The sequence below is a fragment of the Theropithecus gelada genome, chromosome 14 (genome assembly GCF_003255815.1).
Source record: "Theropithecus gelada isolate Dixy chromosome 14, Tgel_1.0, whole genome shotgun sequence".
Lineage (NCBI taxonomy): Eukaryota > Metazoa > Chordata > Mammalia > Primates > Cercopithecidae > Theropithecus > Theropithecus gelada.
In genome coordinates, this window is record NC_037682.1 from 65,996,803 (window position 1) to 66,016,356 (window position 19,554).

General features: G+C 40.2%; 1 protein-coding gene across 2 annotated transcripts in view; it reads right to left on the reverse strand.

Moving 5' to 3' along the window:
- The window catches only part of C2CD3 (C2 calcium dependent domain containing 3), a 155,454-nt gene that overhangs the window by 28,403 nt on the left and 107,497 nt on the right, over nucleotides 1–19,554 (reverse strand). For both annotated transcript variants that reach the window (XM_025358290.1, XM_025358291.1), the window contains exons 25-28: nucleotides 15,087–15,225; nucleotides 12,302–12,366; nucleotides 7,071–7,276; nucleotides 5,940–6,073 (exon numbers count right to left, since the gene is read on the reverse strand). In XM_025358290.1, coding sequence (XP_025214075.1) covers nucleotides 5,940–6,073; nucleotides 7,071–7,276; nucleotides 12,302–12,366; nucleotides 15,087–15,225 — 544 coding nt within the window. The remainder of the gene's footprint in view (nucleotides 1–5,939; nucleotides 6,074–7,070; nucleotides 7,277–12,301; nucleotides 12,367–15,086; nucleotides 15,226–19,554) is intronic.

Sequence of the window (19,554 nt, forward strand, 5' to 3'; positions counted from 1 at the left end):
ATTTGAGACCAGCCTGGCCAATATGATGAAACCCTGTCCCTACTAAAAATACAAAAATTAGCTGGGTGTGGTGGCAGGTACCTGTAATCCCAGCTATGCTATAGGCTGAGGCAGGAGAATCACTTGAACCTGGGAGGTAGAGGTTGCAGTGAGCTGAAATCATGCTACTGCACTCCAGCCTGGGCGACAGAGTGAGACTCTGTCTTAAAAAAAAAAAAAAAGCCTCCCAAAACCAAAAACCATAAATCTGAAGTAGTAATAACAAGAACAACAACAACAACAATATATTTGGCATCCTTATTATACGCCAAGCCCTGATGTAAGCATTCAACATATATTAGGCCATGTAATCACCACCATGCCTTTCTAGCTTTGGCTTTTCAACAAATCTCAAATTCCTGAGCATGACATTCAAGAACATGACTCCAAAAATCTTCTTTTTTTAATTCACAGCTTTATTGAGATATAATTCACATGCCACATAATTCACCTATTTGAAGTGTATTACTCAATGGTTTTTAGTATAAGAAGAGTTACATAAGTGTTACCACAATCAGTTTTAGAACATTTTTACCACTCACAAAACAACTTCATAACCATTAGAACTATTCCACATTTCCTGGTCCTAGGCAACTACTAATTTATTTTCTGCTTCAATAGGTTTGCCCATTCTGGATATTTCATATGAATGGAATCATATAATATGTGTTTTTTGGTGACTGGCTTCTTTCATTTAGCATAATGTTTTCAAGCTTCATCTATAGTATAGCATGTATCAGTCTTTCATTCCTTTTTGCAGCTGAATAAATATCTACTCCTCAGTTGATGGGCATGAGTTGCTTCTACTTTTTGGTTATTAGGAATAATGCTGCTATAAACGTAAGTGTACAAGTTTTTGTGTGGACATCTGTTTTCATTTCTTTTGGGTATATAACTAGAAGTAGAATTACTGGGTCATAAGGTTACTCCATGTTTAACCTTTTAAGGAACTGCCAGATTATTTTCCAATGCACCTGCAGCATTTTACTATCCCACCAGCAATTTATCTACCCCTTCCTAAGGCTTGAGATATCTTTTTTTTTTTTTTTATTAATACAGTCACCCTAGTGGATATAAAGTGGTACCTTATTGTGGTTTTGATTTGCATCTTTTACTGTGATTATTGGCCATTTGTATATCTTTTTTGAAGAAATGTCTATTCAAATCCTTTGCCCATTTTAAACTGGTTATTTGCTTTTTATTATTGAGTTGTAAGAGTTCTTTATATATTCTAGATATTATTTTGAGACAGGGTCTCACTTTGTCTCCCACGTTGGAGTGCACGGCTCAGTGCAGCCTTAACCTCCTGGGCTCAAGTGATCCTCCCACCTCAGCCTCCTAAGTTGCTTAGACTACAGATGTGCACCACCAAGTCCGACTAGTTTTTCAATTTTTTGTGGAGATGGGCTCTCACTATGTTGCCCATCTCTATAAAAAATAGTAACATGGCCTTGACCTTCTGAGTTCAAGTGATCCTCCCACCTCAGCCTCCCCAAGTGCTGGGATTACAGGTGTGAGCCACTGCACCCAGTCCCCTTTATATGTTCTAGATATAAGATCTATAACTGGCCGGGCACGGTGGCTCACACGTGTAATCCTAGCACTTTGGGAGGCCAAGGTGGGTGGATCACAAGGTCAAGAGATCGAGACCATAGTGGCCAATATGGTGAAACCCCGTCTCTACTAAAAATACAAAAATTAGCCGGTGTGGTGGTGTGCCCCTGTAGTCCCAGCTACTCAGAAGGCTGAGGCAGGAGAATCACTTGAACCCGGGAGGTGGAGGTTGCAGTGGGCTGAGATCACGCCACTGCACTGCAGCCTGGTGACAGAGCAAGACTCTGTCTCAAAAAAAAAAAAAAAGAAATCTGTAACTTGCAAATATTTTCTCCCATTCTATGGGATGTCTTTTCACTTCCTTGATGGTGTCACTTGCAGTGTAAAAATTCCTAGTTTTAAGATTTTATTTATTTTTATAATATCAATTTGTATTTTAGATCCAGGGGGTATATGTGCAGGATGCTGAGGTTTGGGGTTTGAATGATCCCATCACCCAGGTACTAAGCATATTACCCAACAGTTAGATTTTCAACTTTTGTCCTCCTCCCTTTCTCCTTCCTTTAGTAGTCCCTAGTTTCTTTTGTTGACATTTTTTTTTTTTTTTTTTTTTTTTTGAGATGGAGTCTCGCTCTGCCGCCCAGGCTGGAGGCAGTGGCCGGATCTCGGCTCACTGCAAGCTCCGCCCCCCGGGTTCCCGCCATTCTCCTGCCTCAGCCTCCCGAGTAGCTGGGACTACAGGCGCCGCCACCACGCCCGGCTAATTTTTTGTATTTTTAGTAGAGACGGGGTTTCACCGTGTTAGCCAGGATGGTCTCGATCTCCTGACCTCGTGATCCGCCCGTCTCGGCCTCCCAAAGTGCTGGGATTACAGGCTTGAGCCACCGCGCCCGGCTGTTGACATTTTTTATGTCCATGAGTACCCAATGATTAGCTGCCACTTATAAGGGAGAACATGTGGTTTTTGGTTTTCTGTTCTTGTGGTAATTTGCTTAGGATAATGGCCTCCAGCTGCATCCATGTTGCTGCAAAGAATGTGATTTTGTTCTTTTTTTTTTTTTTAATGGCTATGAGAGTTTTTAATTTTGATGAATCTAATTTTTTTCTTTTGTTGCTTGTGCTTTTGGTGTCATTTCCTAAGGAATCATTGTCTAATCCAAGCTCATGAAGATTTACTCCTCTGCTTCCTAGGAAGAGTTTTATAGTTTTAGTTTTTACATTTAGATATGTGACCTATTTGAAGTTAATTTTTGTGTATGGTATGAGGAAGGGGTCCAACTTCAATCACTTGAATGTGGATATCCAGTTGTTCCAGCACCATTTATAGAAAAGACTATTCTGTCCTCACTAAAAAGTTTTGGTATCCTTGTTGAAAATTAGTTTATCACAGACACCTGGGTCTATTTTGCGATTATCAATTCAATTCCACTGATTTATATTTCTATCCTCATTCCAGTACTGTTTTGCTTACAGTAGCATTGTAGTAAGCTTTGGAATCAGGGACTCTGTTCTTTTTCAAGGTTGTTTTGCCTATTTTGTGTGCCTTGAATTTCCATATTAATTTTAAGATCAGCTTGTCCATTTCCACAAAGCCAGCAGGAATTTTGATAGGGATTGGGTTGAATCTGTAGATGAATGTGGAGAATATTGCCATCATAAGTCTCTTAATCCATAAATATGGGATGTCTTTCATTTCGTTTAGACCTTTTTCAATTTTCTTTTCTTTTTTTTTGGCAGACAGGGTCTTACTCTGTTGTCTAGGCTGGAGTGCAGTGGCATGAACGTGGCTCACTGTAGCCTCGACCTCCTGGGCTCAAGCAATTGTCCTGCTTCAGTCTCCTGAGTAGCTGGGACTGCAGGCGTGCACCACTATGCCTGGCTAATTTTTTCGATTTTTTGTAGAGCTAGGGTTTCACTTTGTTGCCCAGGCTGGTCTCGAACTCCTGAGCTCAAGCAATCCTCTCACCTTGGCCTCCCAAAGTGCTGGAATTACAGGCACAAGAGACCACACCCAGCCTCAATTTCATTTTTGGTTATTCATTGTTGGTATATAGAAATAAAATTGATTTTGCTTATCACGTTTTAAAAGTTTCTGTTTCAATTTCTAATACAGTAAAAATTGATAGATATAACCCACATAAACAAACCTGTTTGGGTCATCACTAATTTTTAATAGTATGAAAGGGTTTTAAAGTGAAAATATTTGAGAACCACTGCTTTATAAATGTGTAACTGATATAAAATAAACTTTACGCATTTAAAGAACACAATTTGATGAATTTTAACACATGTATACATCCAAAGAAACCACTACCACGAGATAATGAATACATCTACCACCTCCAAAAGTTTCTTCTTGTCTTTTGCAATTCCTTCCTCCTTTCCTCCTTATCCACCCTGTCTTGTCCCTAGGCAACCACTGATTTGCTTTCTGTCAGTATAGGTTAGGATGCATTTTCTAGGATTTTATATAAATGGAATCACAAACAATGTACTTTTTATTTTTTTTAAGAGATGGGTTCTCGCTCTGTCACTCAGGCTGGAGTGCAGTGGTGCGATCATAGCTCACTGCACCCTTAAGTACCTGGGCTCAAGTGAGCCTCCTGTCTCAACCTCCTAAGTAGCTAGGACTACAGGCAGGCAAATTTTAAAATTTTTCTGTGGAGATGGGGTCTCACTATGTTGCCCAGGGTCGTCTTAAACTCCTGGCCTCAAGCGATCCTCCCATCTCAGCTTCCTAAAGCATTGAGATTAAAGGCCTGAGTCACCATGGCTGGTCCAATGTACTCTTTTTCATCTAGCTTCTCTTCCTCAGCATAATTATTTTGATATTCATTTTGTTGTCTATCAATAATGCATTTCTTTTTATTTTTGAGTAGTATTAATATTTCATTGTATGGATATACCACAATTTGGTTATTTGTTCACCTCTTTGTTGATGGACACCTGAGTTGTTTACAATTTTTGGTTATTACAAATAAAGCACAAAGACAAGAAAGTTTGGAAACTGCTGTTCTAGGCATTTTGCATGTATTATTAGTAATAAAACCTCTCTCTTAAGGCTGCTGTGAAAACCCAGTGAGCTAATGTATATAAAGTCCATATGAAAGTGAGTTATTTCTATTCTCATTTACTCTTCATAACAGCCCTTGAGGTACTATATTATTTTCATCTAACAAATTAGAAAGCTAAAGCTCAGAAAACTAAAGTAATTAGCCTCAGGTCACATGTAGCTAGTAAGTGGTAAAGTCAGGATAGGATTCCAGATCTGTCTGACCTTACAGCCCACTTCACCACCCTGTCCCTTGAGCAGGGCAGGGTCAGGAAGAGCTGGATCTCTGGCAAGATGGTCAGAGAGGGAATTATAGCCTAGCCTTAAATGGCTATCTGTAAATAATATGACATTTTGATGTGGCCCTTCTGAAGTGGTAACAGGGACATCTTTATGTGGACAAAAGGCAAACCATTAAACTTTTAGCTTTTAAAATTACTAAAGAGTGGGCACTAGAGATACCCTTATCCTACCCATGTGTCCTACTGATTGGCTATGGTCAAAGTGACACTTATAAAAGATATAACAAAGGAATTATCTAAAATCTGGGATCTAGGAATTGACAGATACATAGCTCTCTTTGTACAGAGGACAGAGGAGCTCTTCACATCGTGATCAAGTAGAAAACTATGTAGCCCTGAACTGGGCCTTAGAGTGGTTACATGATATAAGTGTCTTCTTGGAATCATAGGGTCTGCTCAGGAACTGCTCTTGTAGGAAGGGCTGCTGTAGAGGAAGATTTCTTGCCCTTTCCCTGAGCTGAAGAGAAAGACATAGGAAAGACTCTGGTGTAGGCAGAGGAGGGTGCCAAATGGTACTAGGGCCTGCAAAGAGGTAGAAGGAAAAGTAGCAACCTTCCTCTTAGACCCTGCCCTTGTACAGGATGGAACATGCTGTAGCCCTGAGGCCATATGCATGTTCAAGGCTGGCTTAGTGAAAAGGATGGACCAGTTGCTTTTTGTAAAATAAACTGGCATGTAGTTTTAGGAGGGGAAAGAAGATGTATTCCTCACATAGCTGATGACTGACTTTAGGGATAAAGGTTAAAGACCTTGGAGGATAACAGAAACTTATCCCTTGTACTGAAGTGGCCCTTCTGAAAGCATACATATTCTAGCTCGTATCTCATAAAAACTTTGTTTTCATAGGATCTTGGGGTTTTTGGAGCTGTGATCAACAAAGCTCTTACCCTGTCTTGTTTTTTCCTCTAATAAAGAAAGAGAGAAATGATAAGCCAGTTCACACACTTCCATTTTTTAACCCAATTTCTTCTCATCATCAAGAATTCACTCACCTCCCAGGAGAGGAGAAATCAAGCTCCTTTGAGGAGGCATGAGCAAGTTGGTCTAGGGTCTGCCTTGCCATGTGGCTGGAGAATGCAGCATACATATCAGAGGCAGGGAAGGAAAAGGAACTGTATATTGGGATCTGTAAACACAACAAGAAAAATGGTACACTTGTCACCATAAAACCATTCGTAACAAAGCAGTATGTAAATAAATTTGTAAAATTTATTGTGTGCATTTAATTTACTGAATACTTTGTGTTAAACACTGTGCTAAACAATTTACATACATTTTCTCATTTATAATCTTATGAGGCAAGTAGTATTATTATCCCCATTTTACAGACTATGCTATCAGATTACTTTTCAGTTGCTTTATCTATATTTATGCTCTTGTTCCTCCAGCTATTAATACACTGTAAATGCCTGGATGGATATCATTTTATACTTACCCTACATATGAGGATAATCTGGCTGTGAAATTTCTTGTCTTAGGACTACCAGGGTTGGGCTGAAGAAAGGACCTTCCTATATAGGAACCAATGAACTCTGTTTTCTTATGCATGCTTTCATTGAGTATTTATGGATGACCACTCTGTGCCAGACCCTGGGCCAGGCACGAGAGACAGAGAGATGAATAAAAAACATAGTCTTTGCCTTGGTAGAGCTCTCGTATTTTTGATAGTCTGGGAAATTCTTCTTTTTCTTACAGTTAAACTCCTTGAAAGATTTGTCTATGCATACCATCATCAATTTCCCTCTTCGCGTTCTTTCAATTATTTTTTTAATTGAAAGACTAATGATATCAGTGTAACAGAGCTGAAAAACAAGTCAACTTATATAGTTTCAGATTCTATATGACAATCTTGTTTTATTTGAAAACTGAGCTATAACTAATGTATTATACAATTCATCCTTTTAAAAAGCTCAATTCACTGGTTTTCAGTGTATTCAAAGTTGTGCAACCATCACAACTAATTCCAGAACATTTTCATCACCCCAAAAGGTCAGGAGGTTGTTACGAGACACAAATAGTATATAATGTATTCTATAAGCTGGAAAGGGCCAAACATAAGTAAAGGATGTTCTTATACGTCAGTACAATTCTTAATGGTTAGGGATGTGACTCTCCATACATACCAGTGATTTTGAGGTCTCCACTCCACGCCTTGCTTGCCTTTCTTCTTTGAAGCGTATCAAACTCTCCAAAGGGGAGACAGCAACTTTTATCTGCCCCTGGCACTCTCCACTGAAGTCCGTGATGTTGTACCAGCCACAGACAAACTGGAAACCAGAGAGAAGTGGGGAGAGGTCCACTGAGGCAAAGCCAATCACCCTCTCTTCATCTGTAGGGGAAAGAGAAAAGCTGGGCAATGTGGCTAGGTATGTCCTGCCACTGAGATTAGAGGCTGCACACAGAGAAGCTGATTCAGGGGATAGAGGAGTTCAGTGATCCCAAAGCCATCGGAGAAGACAGATAATGAAGTTGAGAGAGACTGGCAACCAAAGCCTGCCTTCCTGTTAGGAATTCCCTTTCTGTATGGTGGGAAAAAGCTGGCAGGCTTGTACTTCATTCTTTCTCTTTTTTTCAAAGAGATGGAGTCTCACTCTAATGTCCAGGTTGCAGTGCAGTAGCATGATCATAGTTCACTGCAGCCTCAAACTCCCAAACTCAAGCGATCCTCCTTCTTCAGCCTCCCAAATAGCTAGGACTATAGGCACACATCACCATGCCCAGCTAATTTTTAATTTAATTTTTTTGTTGAGACGCAGTCTCACTATGTTGCCCAGGTAGTCTTGAACCCCCAGCCTCAAGTGATCCTCCTGCACTGGCTTCCCAAAGTGTTGGAATTACACATGTGAGCCACCCCACCTAGCTGGTCCTCTTGATATAGGCAATTAGAAAATAACACTAAACTTAAGAACTTATTTTTCCTAGGCTATCATGTCTCAGTGATTTTTCTCAGGAAAGTATGTCTTGAAATTATGGAATTATGAGAGATTTGCATTTTCCTATTTCTACTTCTCTGTATTTTCCAAATTTTCTACATATGTATTATATTTAATTAAGAGCAAAGTAATGCAAATTAAAAAGGAAAGACAAATAACTCCCTGGAGACCAGTTTAGGGTGCAAAATGAGCCTGGGCTCAGGCTCTTCTCTATATGGTAAGGGGGCTGCCCTTAATGACTGAGAAGATTCTCTTTTTATTGGACAAGCTACCATGCAATGACCTTCATTCTCATTTTCTTTGCTACTTATTCCTCATTTCTGACATGAAGTAGCTGGGGACAAACAGGCCTCTGTCACTACATGAATTTCTATTTTACACAGGCTCCATTCTGTACAGTGAAATCAAAGGCTGGATCTACCAAACACTGACACAACTATAGGTCCATAAATTGCTTAATAAATCGAGGAATGCAAATTTTCCAGAGGAGTAATCGTGAAGTTCCCACAGTTCCTTGGGCACATTCCTGATGACGCTAAATTCATCACATACTGCATAACATTTGTTTGGACAGCTTGCTGTCCTTTAGACTCGAACCTAGCTAAAAGATGAGAAAAGGTATTACACTATGTTCCCTACGCTGTCCATACCTGGCATAACATCTTCCTGCATGAAAAACTTGATATTCACTGAAAACACAAGTAAACTGGCCAACCTAGAGCGGGACAAAGGAGCAGTGTGCCACAATAGCAAATCTAGGTATGGCTTTGACTGGAAAACACATTCCTCTAACTCCCTGAGCCTCAGCCACACACATAAAATGAGAAGTATTGAACCAGATTCAATATCCCCTTTGGTTGAGCAGGTGGCTCATGCCTGTAACCCCAGCACTTTGGGAGGTTGAGGAGGGCTGCTTAAGGTCAAGAGTTCGAGACCAGTCTGGGCAACATTGCATGACCCTATCTCTAAAAAAAAAAATTGTGGGGTATAGTGGTGCATGCCGGTAGTCCCAGCTACTTAGGAAGCTGAGGTGGGAGGACCTTGGGCTCAGGAGTTCACAGCTGCAGTGAGCATAATCCTACCACTGTACTCTAGCCTGGGAAACAAAGTGATCCTGTCTCAGAAAAAAAAAAAGATCCCCTTCAACTTGGAAAATTTTTGATTCTATAAACACTTGAAGCTGTATTCCCCAGAGTGGGGTTCAAGTAATTCTTACCCACTGGGGATGAAGTATGATGGAGGGTTCTGCCTAAAATGAAGGTAGTACATCTTAAACATACTTGAGGAGTGCTTTGGCTAAGCAGATCATGGAGAAAAGGAATGGCTTGGAAGAGTTAAATTTAACATCGGATTAACAGGACAACCTGCCATTCTCCATTTGCAGTTAATGTTCTAGTCATCGAGAACTTCCCTCAACTCTTTCTTGACTTGAGGCTTTGTATTTGTTTTCCCCTCTGACTACAGTAAGTCCTGACCCTTCATTCCTCAGCTCAGGTGTGCTCCAGGAAGCCTCCTCTGACATCCTAAGTTTGGGTAAGACGTCTCCTATCAGAGTACCCTATATTTGCCTAATCATACTATACTGTACTTTTTATGTCCCACACTGACTGTGAGCTCTGTGAGGACAAGGGACCATGCCTGTTTTATTTTTATCTTTGTATCCCTAGTACTTAGCATGGTGCCTGACACAGAATAGAAGCTCTGCTAAACACAGCTTGGTTGGATTTGAGTACTTTCTATACTAGATTTGTTGAGTTTGTGTGGAAACAATAGAATTAACCCATTCATGCTGGAGTTTGCAAATTTTTTCGTAAAAAATCAGACCTTGGTAATGACCTCGAGCAGTAGGATATAAATAACTCCCACAAGCTTAGCATTCCTATAATGGAACACTAGGCATAAATAGGTTAAGGGGAGAGAGACATCTATATACACTGAGTGGTGGTCAGTGTTGTCTAGGCATTTTCCTCACTTTCATTTATGACCAGATCTTACTAAGACCCTCTTGAAGTCCTGGAAGATAGGGAATGTATTTTATTCTCTACACTCCAATAGTCCTAGCATAGTACCTGACACATAGTAGACATAATAATAAAAATAGCTCCATTTATTAAGCAACAATTATGTGCCAAGTACTTTACATATATTATCTCAAATCCTCACAAATCCTGCAAGGCCAATACTATTATTCTAATTTTATAAATAAGAAAGATAACAGGAAAGAGGTAAAGTGATTTAATTCAGGCCACAGAGTTGTTATAGTAAATAGCAGAGCCAAGATTTGAACCCAGGTCTGCATAAGACCAAAGTTTATTCTCTTTTTCCTGCTAAAATAAGTGCTGAATTGTGAACCCTGGTCTGCTTGAGAATCTCTGTGGTACTTTAGAGAGAAGAGAGAAAAAGCCTAGAAGGGAGGGTGGAGCTCAGCTAAATAGAGCAAGAATTCCTTGTGTTGATTCAGAGAAAAGTGAGTTGTGATCAACTCTTGCTGTATTTACGAGGTTGGGTAGCAGTGGAGGAACTAAGTGAATCCAAAGCAGCAACATAGAACTCATCATCAAAACAAGGGACTCACAGCAGCACTCACCAACAGGAGCACAGGCGGAGAGAAAGGTCAGTAAATTCCCTTTACATTCTGATTTCTCTCGGGTCTTTATTAGGGTTTGAGGTTAGCTCCAAAAATCACCACTGGCAAACAAAAAACTGTGACTCTGTAGGCTGTGTAGGTGACTCAAAACAAATGAAGATTTGGAAATCAGGGCCTAGCTGGAATCCTAAAGGAGCTACACTTAGAGGAGAGATTTAGTGACAAAATTTTCTAAGCTGTAAGATGGTTAGACGTCCGCACTACCTCAATTTTCCAAGTTTTCCAATCTTAATAGCATGGTGAAGGACAAACAGTGAAGGCTGTACACCCAGTAAGAACTGGGTTCAAATACTGGCTCCAGCAATTCATAGTGACATGACCTTAGTCAAGCCACTAAACTTCCTTGGGCTTCAGCTTTTACAGCTATAAAATTAGACTAATTTTATTTTTACCATCAAGAATTAGAGATGTTTGTAAAGTTCTTAGCACATTATTGCTCGTTAATAAAAACAACAAAAACTGATATGGTATTTACTAAGTGTCAGGCTTAATTCTCCAAAAACCCTATGATAATAATACTACCTATGAAGTAGCCTCAATTTTACAGATATGGAAATAGGCACAGAGAAGTCATTTACCCAAGGTCACACTGCTACAGTAAGGGGCAGAACTGGCATTTGAATCTGAAGAACCCGGCTTCAGAGTCAAGGCTCTTAATGTTGCTGTGTTATGCCTCTTAATAAAACTGGGTCGAAAGACCATAATATCAGCACATCCCTCTTGGGAAGGTTCTTAAAAATAAGAAAAAATATGTGGTTAGACTCTTGTCTTGTGTACTACCTGATAACGCAACGGTCTTGGTTAATAAGCCAGAGTCAACAGAAGGCTTAACATCATCATACAAAAGTGGGGAGAAACCACTTGTATGTGGCAGGCTGTACATTATGATGGTTGACAGATACAACAGGAAAGACTCAAACATACTTGGATTTCTTCACTAACCAGGTAGTCAAACAAAATTATATAATTTTTAAGTACTTGAATTCTGTAGGAGAATAGGCCAGGTATGGTGGCTCACGCCTGTGGTCTCAGCACTTTGGGAGGCTGAGGCAGGAAGACTGCTTGAGTGCAGGAGTTAGAGATCAGCCTGGCAACATAGTGAGACCTTGTCTGTACAAAAAATAATTAGCGGCTGGGTGTGGTGGCTCATGCCTGTAATCCCAGCACCTTGGGAGGCCAAGGCGGGTGGATCACGAGGTCAGGAGATTGAGACCATCCTGGCTAACACACTGAAACCCCATCTCTACCAAAAATATAAAAATTAGCAGGGCATGGTGGTGGGCGCCTGTAGTCCCAGCTACTCAGCGGGCTGAGGCAGGAGAAGGGTGTGAACCTGGAAGGCGGAGCTTGTAGTGAGCAGAGATCGTGGCACTGCATTCCAGCTTGGGCGACAGAACAAGACTCCGTCTCAAAAAAAAAAAAAAAAAACAAAATTAGCTAGGCATGGTGGTGCGCGCTTTGTGGTCCCTGCTACTCAGGAGACTGAGATGATCACGCCACTGCACTCCAGCCCAGGTGACAGAGCAAGATCTTGCTAAAAAAAAAAAAAAAAAAAAATCCTGTTGACAATTTCCTTTTTTTTTTTTTTTTTTACAGGAGAATAATGTGGCCTTCTGGGGGATTACCCTCTACCACATATCTGCATTCCCAGCACCATTGGGAGTGCTTCACTTCGTTTAAAAAAAAAAAAAAAAAAAAAAGGAATGGTAAATTGTCAACAGGATGTGAGCTTATTTTTACAAGCAAGCAGATAGTCTTTTAATAGAGTTCGTACCTCCTTTATGCCAAACTTTGAAGACCAGAGTTTGTTGTGGGTCCAGAAGCAGCTCTTTTGATAGCCTATTAAGAAAAACAACCACTGTAAACTAAGTGTATAGGAACTTTCTGTAGTATAAAACTTAGAGTTGAAGAATATCTTGTAATTTGCAAAGCACTTTCCCAACACTATTTCATCTTCTTAGCCATCTTCTAGGATATATTTTTATCTTCACAGTTAAAATGAGGGGATGGAAGCTCAGAGAGGTGAATTAACTTGCCAAGACTTGAAAACAGGCTCCCCTAACTCAACATTTCCTCCCCACCACTCCCAAAGTTTCCCTAAGACAGAGGAGGAAGTATGGAAAAGAAGTTCTTCAACATGCATTTAAGAATTTTATTGGAATGGGTAAAGATTCTGCTTATGCCTTAGAATGAGAGAATGGTGAGAAGGGAAGAGGAGGAAAAGAACATTTACTGAGTGCCTACCTTGGGCCAGGCATGGCACCAAGTGTTTCATATACATTTAATCTGCACAAAAGCCTGTAACAGGGACATTATTATCCTTATTTTATAGATGATAAGATTGGGCTCAGAGAAGTAAAATGGTTTGCTTTAGGTCACTGAAGAGTAAGTAAGTAGTAGGCCTGGGATTTGAACCCTGGCTTGCCTGACCTCAACACTATATCATGCAGAGGCAAGGCAACAAAGTAAGAAAATGCCTAACTTTCATACCAGATAAAGAAGCTGAAGTGAAATCCACTGAACACCTCCAATACATTTATATATTATATAAAATACAGTTTTAAGTGACAAAGCTTTGGAAATTTCCAAACCAGGTGCTAGGGCTCCAGGTAAGGAAGAAGGAGATCTAGAGAAAACCAAGAGGCTTGATTTCATTCCCCAAACACCACTGGGGAAGTGAAGAGAGCCTACTTCCAGACCAATGAGAGGCACGGTCTAAAGTGAAACAAGGACTGGTCAGAGATTCTAATTCTAGCTGGGAGTCAAAAGACTCACCTCTGAATTCTAGCTCTACTATTATCACCTGAGCGACTCTGGCCATGCACTTAGCTTCTTCCAGGCCTGGTTCTCTTACCTGTTAAATGGGATAATACTACCGACCTGCAAGTTGCTATGAAGATCAAAGGAAACAATTTTGTGATAAGGGAATTGTAAATAGTGCCATTATTCATTTTTCTTCCAGTCCTGCCTCTGTTACCAACAGACTATGTAGCCTCCCTGGGCCACAGTCTCCTCAACTGTAAAGTGAAGAGATGAAATCAGGAGATTGCTCATGTCCCTTCATCAACTTTGTTAAGTTTTGTAATTATGTTAGGTTTTTAGGTTGTGAATGAACAAATCACCTCCACTTAGAAGCTCAGTCCTCTGGTTTCCTGCCTTTTGGGGAGGATTTGATATTTTATATGAAGTACTCTGATGGCCAGAATTTCTATGATTTCCAGTAGCTCACCATATACAGCACTGAGTTTTCACTGCAGTTCTAGCTCCTGACTCAGGCCAGCCTCTCAAATTACAAAACACTGAGCATGTGACCAACTGCTGAGACTCAATTAAAGTACACAAACACTGTGAAAAAACAGAAGACCAGACACCATGGGTATGGCTAGTGTTGGTGGACAAGAATTAAACTTTATACAGGGTGATACAGTATAACTTCTAATAATGATTTTGTTACTATTATCATAACATTGCATCACATTTAATAAAGTTTAATTCTTGGTTTCCTATGCCAGCCCCCTCACATTTAATTAGCCCTCTTTGTCCTAATAAAATCTGAGTGGCACTGCACAGTGCCTGACAGGACTTTACCTCCTATTTTTGAGCCTCCCAAAGGAGACCTAACATTTGTTGTATACCTGCTTTGTACCATAAGGCCCTAAAGGTCATCTAATTTGGACCTCACAATGACCTCATAAAAATGACCCTCAGTTTACAGAGGAATCTATGGCTCACAGATGTTACGTAACTTGACCACACAGTCAGTAAATTACAGAGATAGAGTTGGAGGCCAAGTGTCTCTGGTTCAAATGCCCAGGGTCTTTCCACTACACCAGAAGTCTTTTCCAAGGATGAAAATCCACAGCATTTTCTGAGATTAGTTCTCTTTGTTCGGAATATCTTTCCAACTCTTATTCACCTGGATAACTTATATACATTCTTCAATATTTAGCTGAGGTGTCTTATTTATGAAGCCTTCCCTGAACTTCTAGGTTGTCCTAAATAATCTTTTTTTCTGAGCTCTACCAGCATCCCCTTCTTATTTCTCCTTATTGTAATTTTTTTTTTTTTTTTTGAGACAGTGTCTTACTATATTACCCAGGCTGGTCTTGAACTCCTGGGCTCAAGTGATCCTCCCACCTTAGCTCTACCATCCCACATTGCCACCCCTCCCCTCCCCCAGTAGCTGGGATTATAGGCATGTGTTACCACACCCAGCTTGATGGTAATTTGTTATTGATATTTTTTCCCAGGTAAGACCATGCACTCCTCAACTGCATGAAGTATCTTAATCATCTTTAATTCCAAGTGCCTAAAACAGAGAGGTCCTCTCACTGAATAATTTTTGAGCATACTGAGAAGAGTTAAAAACATTAAAACAAAACCTTTAAACCACTGCTTGCTGTGAATTCATAAACACTAGGATTAAATAATTGCTGGGATAACAAAGCATTTTCCAGGTCTGCTCAAAAATCACGTTGGTTATATTCCTTGCTCTGACTTTGTGTCCTGGAACAAAAAGCAGATTCTGGAAGGCTGATGAACAAACAGATAACACAAACCTTGACTGCTGTTGAAAATTCCAGATGGGGGAATCTGTGTTTTCAACCACTTGGGTGTATACGGGAGATGATTCATCGGCTGTTGCAAAGGATACACAACAACTGGGTATCGATACTTTCCGCTCTGTCAAGGGGCTCCCTGAAATAGAATACAGTGGAGTGACTGTACTTTAGGGTACGCAAGAAGCCTCAGATTATACAGGCACAAGCAGGACTATTCCTGGCCCTCTTCTACCTATGGGGTCTTTGCTCAAGCTATCCCCCTGTGTCTGAAATGTTTTCAGGCTGGGTGTGGTGGCTCAAGCCTGTAATCCCAGCACATTGGGAGGCCAAGGTAGGAGGACAGCTTGAGCGCAGGAATTCAAGACCAGCCTGGGCAATACAGTGAGATCCCATGTATATAAAAAAAAAATTAACCAAGCATGGTGGCACATGCCTGTAGTCCCAGCTACTCAGGAGGTGAGAGGATCTCTTGAGTCTGGGAGGCAGAGGCTGCAGTGAGCTGAGACTGCACCACTGTACTCCAGTCTGGGGGACAGAGTGAGACCGTGTCAATTAATCAATCAATCAATCAATCAATGGATGAAATGTTTCGGTGACCTTTCTGCTACTACCCTGTCTTTTTAAGACTCAGTTCATAAATATTCCCCAAAAAGAAGTGACTTCTCTCATGTCCTGTACTTTGTGGAAAGATGGAAAATACTGTGTTGAGAGGCAAAAGATAAGATAGAACTACAAGGAGTCCTGAACCTAAGAGTCAGATGACCAAATATCAGCTCTGCCATAAATGTGCTATGTGATTTTGGGCAAGAAGTATCTAGGCCATAGCTTCTTCAACTGTAAAACTGGGCATATTATACTTACACTTCCAAAGATATTGTAAGAATTAAGACAAATACTAAGAGTAAGTAACACTTATATATCACTTACTGTGTGCCAGGCACTGTTCTACGTACTTCATATATATAAACTTATTTAATCCTTACAACAACCCTGTAAGACAGCTATTTCTATCATATAGATTATTTCTATCATATAGATTTCTATCATTATTATTTCTATCATACAGATTTCTAAAAATTAGGGTACTGAAAAATTAAATTAGTTGGTCACATATTTATTAAATGGTAGAACTGAGAGTCCAATTCAAGCATTCTGGCTCCAGAGTCCATGCTCTAAAATGTCTCCTATATTGCCTCTACTATGGGGTTAACAAATGTAAAATACTTGGTGCTGGTGAGAATACCTAATGTTAATTTTTATAAGATCAGGTTTCCAATGGGGGAGACTTGGTCAAGTTATTCTGTCTTAAGACGGTGTAAAATGCAGATGGCTGATGATACTAGATAGTCTAACTGAGCTGTACAGGAAGATAAGCCACGAGCCACGTGTGGCTATTCACCTTTAAATTCATTAAGACTAAAGATAAAAAATTTACTTCCTTGGTTGCACTAGCCATATTTCAAGTGCTCAATAGCCACATGGGGCTAGTGGCTACCATACTGGACACTGAACCCACAGAACATTTCCATCATAGTAGAAAGCTCTTTTGGACAGCACTGAATAATAGACACTTTACAAAACATAGACTATATATTTCATGAGATCACTTTCAGCTCTAAAATGCTATGAATGTCAGGATTACAGATGAAGGAAAAGAGATGAGCAGAGCAGAAAGGAATAGAAGTATGTCCTAAACATAATCGACATGCTCCAGGGAACAGATTCTGTATGTGTATTCTAACTGGGTTGTCTTCTTTCTAATTGTCTAGCTCAAGAATTCTCCAAATCCATACTCCCACTTGTCCTGGTAGGTGAAGTTCATCTTTGAGGCTCCACCCTTTTCTCCATCTCGCTGCTCCTTTCAGTAAGTACTCCTCCAGGGGCCTCAGTCTGTCCCTCTGGACAGAAAGCATTCTGATGAACAAATTAACACTCAGGAACTGCTGATTTTATTCCTCTCCACATGCAGTTTAACATTTAACAAGTAGTCTTTAAAAGATAGGTTCTAGTACCATCTACTCTGACAAGCCTCCCTAGGTGGAATCACTGAACTTTACACCCTCAGAGCTTCCAATTTAAAATTTCTTTCAGGGGAAGAAAAGTAGCTATAGCTTTGCTTTGATATGTTTTCCTCAAACTAAAGAATTTCCATTAGACCAATTCTTTTCAAACTTTCCCACCAAAGTAACAATGATTCAGAGAAGAATAAACATTAAACTCTGAAGTGCAGGAGTCCCTGTTGCCTTGAAACAACTATAATAAGCATAACATCTAGCAGGCTTGTCTTTTATTTTAGAAATTCATGAAGGTTTTATATTATATTCCATAATACAACTATATTTGTATCTGAAATGTATAAATGAAAAACAGCATTTCTGTTCCCAAATCTTTGTTAAAAAATTGACATGCTTATTATTTAATCTTGTGACTTCTAGCACCCAGGGCACAAAACCAGACCAGATGACATTACTTTTTCAGTCATTTGTACTGGAAATAATTAACAAAGAAAGAAACTGGGTGATGGGAAGAGAAAAGAGAATGGAGATTTTGTGAGGAGGCTTGGGAAGGAGAACTGAAGAGAGATGCTAGCCTTGGAAGGAAGATCTAGTGGCGTCCACAAAGCAGGAGAGAACTGAGGCATGTGCAAGTTGCCAACAAAGCAGGACCTGGAAAAAGGCTGAACCAAGAAGCAGAGGAGCCTTAGAACAGGGAAAGCATTAAAGATATAGAGAACTCTATGAGGAGCCAAACAACAAAACAAAACAACCTCTGGCTACAACTTGGCCAAACCAGTTTACAAGCTATTAAGAAAAACCTTTTTTAAGGCTAATCAAGGAAAGCAGTAGGAGTTACAAGCATATTTTTGAAAGAACAGGGAAAGGTTAATAAAATAGTAGTACCCAGTGAGCTATCTTCTTAAAAGTTTTAGTGAAACTGAACAGTATTTATGCGGATTGACTTGTGGAGCATCTACTCCTGCCTACTTTTATTGCATTGTATTCCTCTCTATTGTACAGATTGGAAGGGTTAAAAGCTACATTTCTTGGACTCTTTTGCAGCTAGGGTATGGAGGCAAATTGGCCTCTGCCAATCAGATGCCCTCACAAAAGATCTGGAGGGCTGGAGGCAGAGGACATCTTCCTTTTCCTTCTGCTTTTGCTAATAACAAGAATGATGATGTAGAGACATTGTGTTTTCTGATCTAGCGTTTGGTCCCTGGGTGGAGAGAGGCCCTGTGGCAATGGTGATGACAAGAGCTTCTGATTCTTAGATTTCAGTTTTGGCACTGCATTCTGAACTTAAAAGATTTAGTGGTTTCCTCCTGAAAGTTTAGCCTAAAGCCCACTCCTCTAGACCTTCTAATGACTTAAAGTACCTTAATATTCTATATTAAACTTCTCTCTGCTTAAAATGGCTGGAGTGGGTTCTGTTTCCTCTGCCTGATATAGCTTTCATCTCTCATTCTTTCTCCCATTTTCCTTTTTGGTCTTAAGCTTCAACTGATTTCTTTCAATAAAATGTCATAAATCCTCACAACTAGGAAGAGATAACCTGGCTCTACCACAGCAACTCTCAAATATTCTATAATAATCTGTGTTTCTCTCACTAGACTGAGAGCTCTTTGAATGCACAGAGTAGTCCCAAGGTCCTTATTAAAGGGTTGCTGACTCCCCACTGCCCTTTGTCTACAGATAGTTGCCCAGGGTTAGAGAGAAGAGTTGCCTTGTCTGCTTGCAGTACATACTCATAGAGGATAGCAACATCTTCTCAAGAAAGCTCTGAGAAAGATCAGTAGAGAGGACCAATCACTGTTCCTAGAGGCAGGACACCTAGGTTCCAATATACGCTCTGCCGTTGCTTTAGTGTGACATATTGGATACACCACTTCATTCTGGCTCCCTGGGCCTCAGTTTTCTCATCAGAAGTAAGGGCTCTCAAACCACTTTCCACAGTAAAATTCTAATTCTAGATATACATCAATCTTGCTCACATCTGTCTCTTATGGCAATACCCCCTGTCCCTCTGGTTTTATTTGTTTATTTATTTATTTATTTTTTGAGATGGAGTCTCACTCACTCTGTTGCCCAGGCTGGAGTGCAGTGGCACGATCTCAGCTCACTGCAACCTCCGCCTCCTGGGTTCAAGTGATTCTCCTGCCTCAGCCTCCTGAATAGCTGGAATTGCAGGCTTGTGCTCAGCTAATTTTTGTATTTTTAGTAGAGATAGGGTTTCGTCATGTTGGCCAGGCTGGTTTTGAACTCCTGATCTCAAGTGATCTCCTGGCCTCAGCCTCCCAAAGTGCTGGGATTACAGGTGTAAGCCACTGCGCCCGGCCATCCTCCAGTTTATTTTGAAAGCTACTATTTGCTAAAGGCCTTGAAATAAAACTATTTTGACTTAGGAAGAAGATAGTTCCTTATTTAGTCTTGAACAGACACATTCCTTTTAGCCAAATAGGTGGGTG